At 46.1% G+C, this 14385-nt stretch overlaps 1 protein-coding gene across 1 annotated transcript in view; it reads left to right on the top strand.

The window, feature by feature from the left end:
- SSH2 (slingshot protein phosphatase 2) overlaps window positions 1–14385 on the top strand; it is a 102328-nt gene that overhangs the window by 63594 nt on the left and 24349 nt on the right. The window contains 2 exon segments of the mRNA XM_074160510.1: window positions 6623–6726; window positions 11536–11600. Of these exon segments, the coding sequence (XP_074016611.1) occupies window positions 6623–6726; window positions 11536–11600 (169 nt within the window).

Here is a 14385-nt window from a genome sequence, read left to right as displayed (position 1 = left end):
GGGCTGCCTTTCGCTGCACACACGAGCAGCGTTTGGCTCCCGGCTGAAATCCCCAGCCCTTTGGTGCAGATGTCTGCATTGACACTTCCCATTTTCAGGGCTGGGGCTGCTGAGTGCTTCCAGTTAGTCAACACCAGGGTTAACTCGTGTTATTCCTTACTGTCAGACTCTCCTGCCTGCTTCCAGGCAGCGTTTCTGCTTTTCTTTGGTTTGCCTTTACTCTGAGGAGGGGAAGGGAACGTCCTGCAGATGGGTTGGAAACTCAAAGCCCTTCCTGGGGGAGCACGGTCCTGCCGGGTAGCTTGATGTGTTATCCAGTGGCTTCCAGAGCTTGTGCCGGATGGTGGTTGAGTCCCAAGAGATGCCCTTTAGGAAAATCTTTTTCTCAGTAGATGGAAGCCTCCGTGGTTCCTGCACAATGCTCTTGTCATGGGGAGCTACAGCTGGAGCCGGGCTTGGCTTAGAAATCCCAGCGCCCTCCCGGTGCTGAGCTGTAGTTCATTAAGTCTGTTAGGATGCTGCTTCAGAGCACTTTTCTGCTGGGCTCTGATTAATTAATATCCGAGAGAAACTATGTTTGTAGTTCTGTAAAGAATACAGGTAGTGGACTTTTATCCAAACATCGAGTATCCTGAAATCTTCGTTTCCCCTATCCCATCGCTTTTTAATCCCTTTATTCTAAGGGTGAGGGGGGACAGGACAGGAGGATGTGACCTCCCTGCGGTGCCCGTGTTGCTGCCTGTGCGTGTCACCTGGTGAGGAGGTGACAGCTCGAGGAGGTTCACTCCTTGCCGCGCTGGCCCCTTCCTCTGTGCTGTGCAGGGGGACGCGGTGGGAGGACTTCTCCTGCTGAACCTTCCAGGGGATGGTGCCAGCTCTGTTGGTTGTGCTACTTGGCAAGTGCCCAATTAAGGGCTGGGCTGGGCAGGACAGAGCCTGCTGGAAAGGAGCTGCTCGGATGAGTAAGTAGAGATGACTGGAAAGTCATCCTCAGGCTCGCAATAACTTAATTAAGTGTTTATTAGGATAAAACATTGCCAGAAGCTGTTCAGGTGCCTTTTTGCTTTCCTTGCTGTACTTCTAAAAAGGTTTTCTCTCCTTTCTTTATGAAATACTTTCTAAGGAAGACTACAGGGTTCCTTTCGGAGTGTTTTACGTTGAGGACTGAGAATTTTTCGTTGAAAACTGGTGGGTGGCGCAGATTCACCCAGGTCCTGGCCGGTGGTGCACCTCCCCGGCCGAGCAGCCCCTTCGGTGGAGGGCATTGTGTCAAATGCTTCGTGTTATCGCATTACGGAATCATGGAATTGTTGGTGTTGGAAGGGACCTCTAGAGATCATCTAGTCCAACTCCCCTGCTGAAGCAGGATTGCCCAGAGCACATCACTCAGGACTGCATCAAGGTGGGTCGTGAAAATCTCCAGAAAAGGGGACTCCACGACCTCCCTGGGCAGCCTGTTCCATTGCTCTGTCACCCTCACCAGAAAGAAGTTTCTCCGCATATTTAAATGGAACTTCCTATGTTCCAGCTTGTACCCATTGCCCCTCGTCCTATTGCTGGAAACCACTGAGAAGAGTCTGGCTCCATCCTCCTTTAACCCACCCTTTAGGTACTTGTAAACATAGATAAGGTCTCCCTCAGCCTTCTCTTCTCCAGGCTAAAGAGCCCTAGCTCTTTGAGCCGTTCCTCATAAGGGAGATGCTCCGATCCCTTAATCATCTTAGTTGCCCTACGTTGGACTCTCTCCAGTAGTTCCCTGTCTCTCTTGAACTGGGGAGCCCAGGACTGGACGCAGTATTCCAGTTGTGGCCTCACCAGTGCAGAGTAGAGGGGGAGAGTGACCTCCCTCCACCTACTGGCCACACTCTTCCCTACGCAGCCCAGGATCCCATTGGCCCTCTTGGCCACAAGGGCACCTTGCTGGCTCATGGATAGTTTGCTATCCACCAGGACTCCCAGATCCTTCTCCTCAGAAGTGCTTTCCAGAAGATCCATCTCTAACCTATATTGGTGCCTGGGGTTCTTCCTCCCCAGGTGCAGGAGCCTACAGTTGCCCTTGTTGAACCTCATGAGGTTCTTCTCTGCCCAGCTCTCCAGCCTGTTCAGGTCATGCTGGATGGTGGCACAGCCCTCTGGAGTGTCGGCCAGCCCTCCCAGTTTGGTATCATCAGCAAACTCGCTGAGGATACACTCTGTCCCCTCGTCCAGGTCATTGATGAATATGTTGAACAGGACTGGGCCGAGTATTGACCCCTGGGGGACACCGCTGGTTACAGGCCTCCTATGCTTTGGCATAGTCCGTAAACCAGTAAGGTTTTCTCTTTCGTGTCTTTAAAACAGTTTATTTGGAGTTTGCGCTTGTAACTAATGAGCAGAGCTGTGCAGGGTAACAGCTGGGGGGGCATTCACTATTTGTTTGCCTTCTGTGAGTTTTATGTGGTTCCCGATTTTGTAGCATAATGAGAATTTGGTATGAACCGTGCAGTGTTTTCCAGGAGGAGCTCGGCCGCTGGGCAGCGAGTCGGGGAGCACGGGAACCGCTGCTGCTTCGTGCTCTTACCGCTCTTCAGAAACCGGGTCTTCTGAGGGGAACGTCTGTGCTTTTTGTGCAAAAGGCTTTAAATAGTTTTGATGATGTGCCTTTTACAAATTTCTACAAAATCTTTTCTGCCTGGGAGAAAAATTGGTACAAGCAGCTATTTCTGTAGGAGTTGCTTAAGTCTTCCGCTTGTGTTGGTTCTCTTCCCAGTGAGCAATGAATTACGAGTAGCACATCGCTGGTGGCCTCAAGGTTGCTACTTCACTTCAGAGGTGAAGGGGCTAAATGTGGAACAGAAGCTTTCTTTCCCCACAGCTGCAGTGCTCAGGAGTCGCTTACAGCTTTAATAACTCTGCCACAGATGTGTCCCAAGTAAGTCTTCTCCAGAAGAAAGCCACCTTGTAGTACAGAGGACTGATGAGGAGCCTGGTGTGCGGATAAAATACAACTCGGCTTTGTTACCTCTGCCAAGTTGGCTCCCTGTTTTCTGCTCTCCTGGGCTCAACTTCTCCCCTAACCACATTTAGTGTCTTTTAATACCCGATCCGTTTCCAGGAGATCGTTTCAAAGAGCATGGAAGCTCCAGTAGGCTCTGGCAAACCAGATTTTATGAAGTATTTCAAAGCCCAGGTTATGCTTGGGAGCCATGGAGCTGTCGACGGGGTAAAATCAGTAGTGGATGGTAGCATGGCTCTGCTGTTATGGTGACCACAGATATTTTGAGCCTCTGATTGCTCTTCTCATACACATCTTTTCTACCTTCTGTGTTTCCGAAGGATCGCAGAGTGGAGCCTTCTGTTAGCGTCCTACAGGAGGAATCCTCTCTCCTTCTTACATCTCAGGGCCAGTATCCAAATGTGATCCTGCCCTGGAATATGATGCTTTTGGGAAGGATCATGGATGGGGCCATGACCATGATGGACCCAAATGAAGCAGCCACCTGTGGGTGGTACAGGGGCTGTCAGGCCAGTGATTTTTTTGGTCCCTTTAGCGCATCACAGGCCCCAAAATCAGCATTTCCCAAAAGAGCGGTGTTAAGCTTCCCTGGTGGTTATTATTACAGCTGCTTGGGCTTTCCTATAAACTTCTTGCCTTTCTTCCCAAGCTGTTCTTTACTGCTTGAATCTCAGAGCAAGGGCTTGGCTGAGTGTTTGTGTATTATAGGGTTTTTTTGCCAGGGAACCGTGCTGGATACTGATGTGTTGTGTGCCTGCTGTTAGGAGCCCATGGCTGGTGATGCTGAGAGTGCTGATAGCATGCCGTGTCCTCGTCCGCACAGCAAGTGTCCCCAGAGCTCTAACTGGCAAAATGACGAGCTGCTCTTTTCCCAAGGGTGATGATGGCCACCTCCTGCCCTGGCTCCTGCCCTGCCTGACCTCCCTGCTCTACAAGAATGATTTGCTTTGCCACATTCTTCAGCTGTTCCGACCCTTCATATGGGAAAATTACATTCCCTTACCTTGACCTTACCAAGTAAAACTTGTCACTTGTGGTTAATGGCCCAAAACAAGGCTCTTGGTGGCTTTAGGAGAGAAGGTAGCCTCCTGGAAGGATGTATCTGATGGGAATCAATGTTCAGTTCTGCCCGTGTTTCCTTTCCAAGCAGCTGGCTGACAGTAAAGCACTAGTGATAAGGGAAAGTGGTGGAAGTAAGGAGATTTTTAACCTCCCAGCCCTCTAGCTACGTGCTGCTTTATCCACTAAAAATAGTTGCTAATTCCACCTTCTGGGGAAACCTCAGGCACAGGCTAAAGGATTGCTAATATTAGTCATTGGCGTTGCTGATAAAATTAACTATGTGAAAACTGGCTGTGACTGCTGAATTCTTTCTCCTCCTGTGCAGCCTGAAATTCATTTGCCTCTGGTGAGATTGTAAAGGAAGGAGCAGGAGACAATGTCTTCTCACTCTTCATTGTCTCCTGGAGAGTCTCAGCAAAGCAGGGCATGATCTCTTGCCCCACTCCTGTTATGGGTGCCAGTCTGAAAGCAGAAGTGTCCTTCTTCGGGACATCAGGGCACTGATGAATTGAAACACGTTTGAGCTAAGTGAGGGAGAAAGATTTATTTCATTTTTTAAATTTTTTTTTAAAATTATTATATATTTTTTAAAAGTTAGTGGCTTCAGTGTAACTCGGTGTTTCTCTAGTTTAGGCTTTAAGAAACCGTGAGGGCTTTCAGAGGATCTATTTGTCACCAAAAGCTAGAAAGGCTCAGTCAGATATTTTTATATGAGAAGGGTCTGATGAAACACCTGTGCTCGGTGCGCCCAATGAATTTAAATTTTATTTTTTGTTTTGTTTTAAACTTTAGCGTATTGAAAATGATCCATTTTCATTTGGGACAAGTGATTTGTATTTTTTTCTTCCTTTTTTAAAATTCTGGTTTTAGTGAAACCTCCAGTGCACATTTGACATCTGGTTTCATTTTAGAAAATAGTCCTGGGAGAAGCTTTGTCAGCGAGGAGGAGTGCTGAGGTTATGACAGACGGGGCATAACAGCGGGATGTGCTACAGGCTTAAAAAAGAAGGTCTTCCTGAGTGTGTGCATCTGCTTTGCTGGAGCTCAGGAAAATTTGATTTGATATCCCCACCAGGAAAATAGGGAGGTGCCCAGAAGCGTGCTTGAGGTTAGGGGGAAATCCAGCTTTAACGCAAGCTTTTATAATTCCTGTAACTATAAAAACGTAGTCAGCAAAGCCTATTGTTAAAGTGGTCAACCTCAAATCATGAAACTGGAAGATCACAGGCTCGTGCCATGCTGTGTCCTGGTTCTTGGTGATGTTTGATGTCTTAGTGATGCTGTTGTCTTCAGTTGTGTTCAGGTGGATGCCTGCTGTTGAGCAGCCCCTGACACACGTCCCTGGAGTCCCCAGGCAGCACTTAGCCTGGGCTCGTTCTGCAGAGCAGGGGTGGCCGGGAAGGGGATGACTTGGCATGTTGTAGCATTCACCTGTATTTTGTAACATGGCATTTCTTCAAATATATGGCGGGGTTTTTTACTCTATTATCATTTCCTGGTCCTCATCTCTTAAAGGAAGGGAGTAAATAATTAGGTTTGGTATTTGTTTAAGCAGAGAAAGGAACTGAGAAGTTCCTAGTCTCTTCTTCAGTTGAAGAGAACAAGCCAACGTCATTTTCAAGGCATGGAGCTGCTGGGGTGCATGATGCCAGGGACTCTCCCATCCTGTCTTATCATATTAATCAACTATCCTGTTGACTGTGGAATTGTTTCTGGCTTTCTTCAAAGCATGTATGACTATCTTATCAATTCTGAGAAAAGCAGGAACCCTTAACTATGCAACAGGATGGCTTAATTGCAAAATCTGCAGTGAGTCTTGCTTTTTCCGTGAGCCACAACATCTCTAAGAAAACTACTGGAAGATGTGCTTAAAATACCAGCTGTTCCACAGAACTTGAGAACTCTGTATTGCCCCTTTCCGCAAACCTCTCCCCTCATGTGACTACGGAAAGGGCAAAATCAAGGCAGTGAGTGATGTCCAAATCCGATAGCTTTACAGTTTCGCCTTTAGTTAATTCGCTTTGAGAGTTAATTATCATACAACTCCTAGACAGTAGTTTCATGATTTCTTAATCTGTTATGTACACTAATTTTCTTTTGGCTGACTGCTGAAGGGAGACATTTGTTTCTGCAGGGCATCAGCTGTGTCTGAACCACAAAGCACAGGGTTAACAGAATCCATAATTAGAGAGATGCGTGGGCTTGCTGTATTAATCACAGTTTAGAAATGTGGATCTCATCTTGAGTTTCAAATCAAAAATATAGCCATAGGTTAATCCCCTCTGCCTGCTCAGGTTCTACCTCTGGAGGCAGAACAGCACCAGGTATATATTCTGCTTTTCAGTATTTCTCTGTTCATGTTGTTCTCAAGTTATGCTTTGCATGTTTGCAGTACTTAACGTGGGTTGGAAGTTGTTTACCAACAAAACAATTCTGTCTAAATCACTTCCCTGCAAAAGAACTGAGCGTGCATTCAGAGCCTTGAACCTCCTTGTTCCGTTGCTCTTCTCCTTTTAAAGACAATACGGAGTTTTCCTTACTCACTGTTCGTCTCTTCCCTTGCAGCATCAGCGAAAGCTTCCTCACGGTGAAAGGTGCAGCTCTCTTCCTGCCGCGGGGAAATGGGTCCTCTACTCCCAGGATCAGTCACAGGCGCAACAAGCACGCAGGTAACGCCTCGTGTCCCACCGCCGGGGCCCGTCTGCTCGCTCTTGTTTCCCAGTCAGCCTTTCTTGAGTTCGTTCTCACCCGATGACACACATTTCTCTTTACACTGGGTGTGCGTTAAAGCAAGACCTGCCAGTTTCAAGATTGCCATATTAATACTGATAGAAAAAAAAATAAATCTCAGTACTCTCTTGTTTAACTGACAAAATCAAACAGATGAGTGACATCAGGGCAGCAATCAAGACATCACAGAGAATTGACAACAATTCTCTGGAAGGGCTGGAGAATTGCCATCAAAACCTTCATGTATTGCGCTGGGAAACTTGAGGTTATGAAACTTGAGGTTATGATACGGGATGAGTAATTGAACTTCCTGATCTGAAAGTAACCGGTTATGATGGAAGAAAGGGAGGAGACTTACCTCTGCGTGGTGGTGAAGAAACCTCTGAGCAAAGCCAGTGTGACTTTTCAGACGTGTGAGCAGAGTGAATAACACGAGTCACTGGTAATTCCGCCCCCTTTATCTGCTGAAAGTTTGATTTGTGTTTTTGCTTTGACTCTTTGTTTGAAAAGTCAGTCTGAATAATGAAACTCAAACACTTCAGGGTAAGTTGTTTTTCATTGTGTGCATGGTGCTTATTCACTGGTGGTGTTTTACAGGGATCACATAGTGTGGGGTTTTTCCCTTCCGTTAAAAAATCAGCAGGAAAAAAACATCGAGACCTTTAGATTTTTGCATATGGGACAGACAGAAGAGAGGCTGGAGTCAACTTTCTTTGCCAAAAAGTGTCCCCCAAAAGGTGATTTGGTTTGGTTCCAGGTGTAGATTTCTTTTATACCGTCAGACTGTCATCCAGCTCTGCATCTGGCAGAGTTACCTACCTGATGACTGGTCCACCTCAAAATCTGTTTACGAACATCTTGATAGAAAGAGTTGAAGTCAAAAGGCAATTAATTATATGCTTCCACTCAGACATAGTACAAGCAATACCCATATTGCTTTGAATGACATGCATTAATTACCACTTACCAAAAGAAAATAAATTGTTCTGAAAGGTAATTTAAAGCTGGCGTTTCTGATTGAGACTGAAGTGAAATGGTCTTCAGCATGAAAGCAGAGTCAGCAGTCTTTTAAAAGTTTATCTTGACCTATCTTGGTTTTTATTCTCCCCGAAGTCCTTTGCACAATTGAAGCCCAGGGCAGTCGCTGTCTTGGCTTTGCCTTCCAGAGGGGACCCACTGGATGGGGACAGCTCTGAGTCTCTCTTGCTGCCTCCTCTACTTGCCTACAGACGACTTACGCCAGGTCTGGAGACCTTGGTGGAAAACAGTCGATTGTCTAATCAGGCCAGAGCTTTTAGAAGCCAGGTTGCCAAGAAAGCAAATCTGCTGTGTTGTAATTGCTTACAGCAAGACATTTTGTATTTAAGAGGCTGGCTTGCCTAAGGGGTGGGATTTTTGTTCCTGGAAGACTTTTTATTCCTGTCTCTTTGGTTTATAGGGTGAGATTTAATGAGGCAGCAGTACTTGTCCTTTCCTCAGTTTCCCTGCTTGTCAAGTGATGTGAATGGTACAGTATTTTTTTATGGTGCTTGGAGATTTCACTCAAAAGAGACCTTTGTATGAGTGTGCACCATCTTTTCTTTTCTGTGAACTTCTCTAAAGTACAATATATGCCGGCAGACCGGACACCGAGGGATCGATGTGTCACCTTCCTGGGCAAAACATCTGTGCCACCAAAATTAAAACAGTGATGTAGAGAGTGCGGCTCTGAGGGGTGAATCGGTCATTGGCAGAGCGCGTGGCAAAGAAAACGGTCTCCTTTCTCGGAGTCCGATAATCCGTGCTCAACTTTCATTCCCATGTGTGTGTCGTGACTTATCTCTGGCACACAAAATTAGAAGGGGGGTGGAGAGCGGACATAACTTTCCAGTATGGAATTGCTGCCTATGGATGCAATAGTGTTTCAAGTGGCTACAAGGGCATTTTCTAGGAAGGTTGACTAACCTTTCTGACCTGCCCTTCTAATTCATCAGAAGTGCTAGGATGCAGCAGAAAGAGTAAATGCGTAAGAGGAAATAATTAGTGCCCGCACCCATTCCTTTTAATCGTTTCATCTTCGGCAATGGAAATCAACTAGTTGGCAGATTGACTAGATATGGTACCAGCTGTCCATGCTCTCTCGCTGGGCGGTCCTATGCCACCTGGCAAATGGGCTGTGTTCTGTGGGCTGGTGGGCTTGCTTTCGTGCTCCCAATGACACTGGAAGCCAGAAAAGGATGCAGCTTTCCTGGGGCTTTTGCCATCTCTGGAATACTGTAAATCACTTTTAAGATCCCGCTCCAGCTGATGCTTTGCACCTACCCTGCCAGCTCCAAGGAGACAAAAGCATCTGCTGGTGGCTGGACAATGTGATAGGAAGCAGCAGCCGTGCCGTGAATGCCAGCCGGGCCAACAGCTCTTCATAGGACAGGATGTGATATCTTTGTGCTGATTCTGGCATGCTAAAACCTTTCCTTTGCTTTTTCTTAATCCAGGAAGTTTAGAAAATGCCTTGTGTGTTTGGGGCTGGAAATGCTGCAAGTCAATTAAAGCTGGCCAAGGAAGGAATACTTTACTTTCCGGCTCTGGAGCTCCCAAGGCTGGCAGGGCGGGCTGGGGAACAGGGAGGAGTGCAATAAACTTTCTGAGGATGAGGGACAGCGGAACTCCTTGCCTAAGCCTTGCAGAGAAAGGGTTGTCTTAGAAACTTCCTCCCTTTTTCAAGTATTGAGATAACCCAGTAGTCCTGGTAGCGTTTGGTGGTTGTTTTGTTTTCTTTCTAAACTCTGGGAACTTCACTTCTTAAAGTGGTTCCTAATGTTGAATTGCTGGCATCAATAGATGGGAACTGTTACAGTTTGGGGAGGGTAAAACTGAGGTGAAGCATCTTCCATTTCAAGCTGCCTGAGATGTGTGAATGCCTCGTGAGTCAAATACTTGCCGGGTTCTTCCAGGCTACAGGCAGGAGGTGCCACCTAAGTAGAGGGACCTTTGCCTGTTGAGTCCAGTTCTCCGTGATTCCCGCCGCACCAGCAGCCGAAACTTGCTGGAACTGAGCAGCATTGCCAGGAGTTTGCACTGGTGTTGACGTGGGGAAATCCTGTCTCCCACAGCACCCCTGGGAGGACAAGCATCCGATGGATGAGCTGACCTTTCCTGTGTTGCCTATCTCCCTAAATAATTGCTGTTTAGGGAGGCACGTGCTGGCCACTCCAGCGCTGGGAACAATGTTCTTCAGCAGGAAGCAGCCTCAGGTGCTTGTCACCGCTGGTACTTTGTATGTGACTTCCCTAGCACTGTGTAGTGCCTCAATTTTTCCCACCCCCAGTTAAAATGTAGTCCTGGGGCATTGACTCATTCTCCATATGCTGAAATGTGTTTTGGGGAGGAAGGAAGAGGAGAGCAGGGAAATGCATAGCCCACTGCACACTAGCTTGACCCTGTCCCATCAGGAGAGAGCCTGCAGCGGCCCTTCAGCCCTGCTTTTCACCAGCTATAAAAATAATTTGGAAACTGGGTACCAAGCTCTCGCTGGGCAGTGTTTCCTTTCTTTCCCTTCCCTTACGTGACACTTGTGGATGCTGCTCCATACCCAAGGTTTCCTTCTTTCTGAAAGTCCATGAAATAGCACAGATCGTAGCACCTCCGATGACGTAGAAAGGGAGATCAGGAAGGTTAGTCCACCTTCCTAGAAAATGCTCTCATGGCCACTTGTGCTGAATACTCGCTCCAGCATTTGTGCTCTTCTCCACAATGTTGCCTAAACTGAGCTTCTCCTCTGTGGGGGAGTGGGAGAGGGTGGAAGAGCAAAGGCTCCTCTTCTTCTCCTTCTGTGCCACCCACCTGGCAGCCTTGCACTCTTCCTTCTGGGAATGCAGATTAATTTTCCAGGTAGTGATTGGAAAAAACAGCCTGTGGGGGTGTTAGTGCTTGCTGACACTGAGAAGGTAACGTGCTTGCTTAGCAGAGAAGCTCTTGGCTCTCCACGGGCTGGGGAGTAGCACTGAGAAGTCCATGCTGCAGCACCAACAGAAAGGTATCTCACTTGTCTTTCAAATGCTTGATGCTTTAGGAACCTGGAACACTCATCTCTTTTTTTTTTTTTTTTTTTTTTTTTTTTTTATACTTTAAAGTTACTGCATGACTGATTTTTTTTTTTTTTAATCTTTCTGTCTTTCTCAGCCTCACAGTAAAAGCGTAGCAAACGTTTTCTAGGAAAAATTGTAGGTGCTTGATTTTCCAGGTGGCAATTCTTAGCCGCTTTTGGGTGGGGTTGGTACATAGGTGTACGTGGGCACGTGGTGCTCTACCATGAGAATAAATCTCACTTCAAAGGGGGGGATACTTTTATCTAAGTAGTCGTTATGCACTAAGTAATGAGTTGGTGTGGAAAAAAAAAAAAAAAGGCAGATTCCTGATATGAAGCGTGTGGTAGAATGAGGTGTTGAGCCATGGGGTGGGGTCTGTTTCTCCCTAGTTTGCCTTGTCTTTTAAAGGAGCAAAGAGTAGTGAGACGCTTTTTATTCCAGTTGAAAAGATAACAGGATTTAGCTGGAGAGAGTATGGTAGGACGGGAACAGGTGAGCACATGGAACAAGATCAGCTGACTCCAAAGAGATGGAGTTTTGTCATCTCTGAGTGGGCGGAAGTGACAACGCTCACGGTGACGTGTCTGGTTTCTGGTGGACGTTCGCTCTGGCCGGACAGCCTGGAACTTGCATGTGATTTAAAGCTATTTTTGTGCATTCACCTTTCCCTCTTGCCTACAGGGGATCTCCAGCAACACCTGCAGGCCATGTTCATACTGCTCCGCCCAGAAGACAACATCAGACTGGTAGGCTGGCTTTTTGCTTATCTGCTGTTAATGACTATAAAGGTTAAGTTCCACTTGACAAATACACCTGTGTAACTCATGAAAGCAGTGGTGCGTGTTATGTTGGAGTGGTTTCATCAGCGGGTTTGGGGAGTCGCCTTTGCAACCACGAAGGTAGAAAAGCAGCTAATTATGCAAGGCCTGATTATCTCGTTTTTCAGTGAGACACATTGTATGGCTAGAAGACTGCCTTTGAACCAAGTACGGAGTACTTAAGCTCTCAAAAAGTACTGTAACAATTACCGGAGAGGCTGGGTAATTTCGTTTGGTGTCCTGTTTAAATCAAGAGTAGGTGACTTGTATCTGACCAGTGTGAACACTTGCCCTTCCATGTTAGTTTATTTGTGGTCCTCACTCTGCTCTCCTAACTCCTTGCATCCCAAAAGGCCATGGCTCATCAGGAAGGAGCATGTAGGATCCCCATGTAGGTATGCACCTGGACTGAACCTTGTCTGTCTGCCTTTCTGGATTATTACCTCCTATATTGATACAATGAAAGTTAGACATTGCTGTTTATAGCACTGATACATTGTCCTAAAGACCTCCAGAAGCCAAAGAAGAGCAGTGAGGAATTTGTCTAGGACATATTGAAGTCCTCTAGAAGGTCAGGCATGACTGAGTGTATCTGCATCTCTCCTCACTCAGTAGCCTGAAGTTTCTTTCCTGTGTTGTCTTGGTGCTTCTTAGCAACGTATGCCCAGCATCAGAAGTGGTATTCTGGCACCTCTGGCTTGCTGAATCCTCCTGAGCCGCACTGGAGCCAGACTGATCTTATGAGTATAGCTAGGAAACAGCCAAGATTACTATGGAATCCTCTGACATTAAAAGTGACCACCGAAAATAATTTGTCATAAGCAAACTAATGGACCTATTCCTAAACTTCGTCAGGCACACCTTGCTGTCACTGAAATTTCAGTGAAAGTGATGGGAATGGGGGTTCTCAATGCTTTTCAGAATCTGAGCCAGGGTTAGAACATTGGAAGCTATTGAACAAGTCATTGTTCAGCAATATCACTGGCTACATTGTGTGATTTGGGACAAATTAGCCTTAACAGCTGAATAAGGACTTTGTGGGCTGAGACATAAACCCTTTTGTTCAGAGCTACATTTGGAATGCTGAAATCTTGCATGAGGTTAAGTTCGATAGTCTACTTGAATTTAATTGATTCTTGACGAACGAAGGGTGTGCAGAGCTGCAATGGACTCTCATAAAATAGCAAATACAAATGAGATTTGAAATATAAACAGTACTGAGAGAAATGCATTCTCTTCTTGTGTTGGCTGCTGTCATTTGGAGGGCAGGCTTCACAGCTCAGAGGGCAGCAGAGGAATCTAATCCTCTATAAACCTACACTTAAAATTTGGAACAGCTCTTGCTTCTGTTGGAGCTATTGGCAGGGTTTTTTAGCTTTCCATGAGAGCAGGATTAGAGTAATGGTACCAGTGTAAGATCAGTAGAAAGAAAAGGAAAATGAGTTTAAAGTGAACAAACTGATTGACAATATTCCTGTAGCTTAACAGAGCAGGGCACTTGTTCATTACGTGTTCAGTAGTAAAAGACTTCAGAAAGTTGGGCACCATTTTTGTCTTCAAATCAAATATCCCACTGAGAAGTGTGTTTTTGTATGAGACACCTACTCTCGTGTAGCGTGAAAAAGATGAAAGGTCAGTATGAACTTACCTCTTGGAATGTGTGGTTCATAAGGGCTGGTAAGATACCACATCACACTTCTGACGAAATGGGAATGCAGCAGGAGATAAACACCTGGCTTGTGTTTAGGTGAGTCTAAAACTAGGAAAAGTGTTGCTGGCCCTGAAAGGACTACAGAGATCATCTTTGTTCATGAAGAGACTGTAAATAACCTCCCTAAATTGAGGAGAAAGGTAGCTCTGTATAGGTGAGCTATTGAGAAAGAACCTTCTAGCTCATCACAGTCCCTGAATTTAGGCCATCCTCCCTCAAATGAGTGGGATTTCAAATATCTTCATTTAAAAGGCATCAGACCACTTACTTGGTGTGCTTCTACTGTTGGGTGAGCATATGAACTGGAGCTTACTGGAAAGGTTAGAGCCCAATTTGTCATTTGATGGGCATGTTGGAGTACTAGTAGTAACTTTTGAGGTTGGTTGGTTTAGAAGAACATCAAATTTGCTGTTTTATTCTAGTAAATTTAGCAAAACACATTATCTGCTCCACTCCTGGTCCTTTGCTTTGTGGTAAGAGTGTAAGTGTTGGATCCAGAGAGCCACGATAAGCCATGCCCTATTTCTCTTAATTGGTCCTCTGAAAATCCCATTCCAGAGACTTGGAAGCTGTGACCTTTGGCCACTGTTTGTCTCCCCATGTTCTAAAGGGTCTTGCATTAAGACCATGCTTCCCATTATTGCTGGCCAAATTGGTTTAGCAAAGTAAGTTAGATTACATTAATCCTCTTGCTGCTGGACTGTCCTCAAGAGAAGCAGGATGGAGCTCGTGTGTGGATGCCCTGGACACAGGGCAGCTGTTGTCCACCTGCTCCCATTTTAGGCAAGTCCTTGTTTCTGTTTGAGGTTTGGTTCCTAATGTAGGTGATGACTTTAACCACCGAGACCTTGGTGATTGCTTGCTCTTCTAGGTTGAAGAGCACCCTTTCTGTTTTGCTACAAGTGGTTAGTTGTAGAAACAGCCGTCTTTGGCAGAATTCACACCTTGAAGTCCTGACCACTTTGATCCTCCGTGTTTCCCAAAGGAATCCCAGTGACTCAA

This window comes from Numenius arquata, chromosome 18 (assembly GCF_964106895.1).
Source record: "Numenius arquata chromosome 18, bNumArq3.hap1.1, whole genome shotgun sequence".
In the NCBI taxonomy this organism is placed as follows: domain Eukaryota; kingdom Metazoa; phylum Chordata; class Aves; order Charadriiformes; family Scolopacidae; genus Numenius; species Numenius arquata.
The sequence above is the reverse complement of the archived record's forward strand: the minus strand, read 5'-3'. Positions and strand labels throughout refer to the sequence as shown.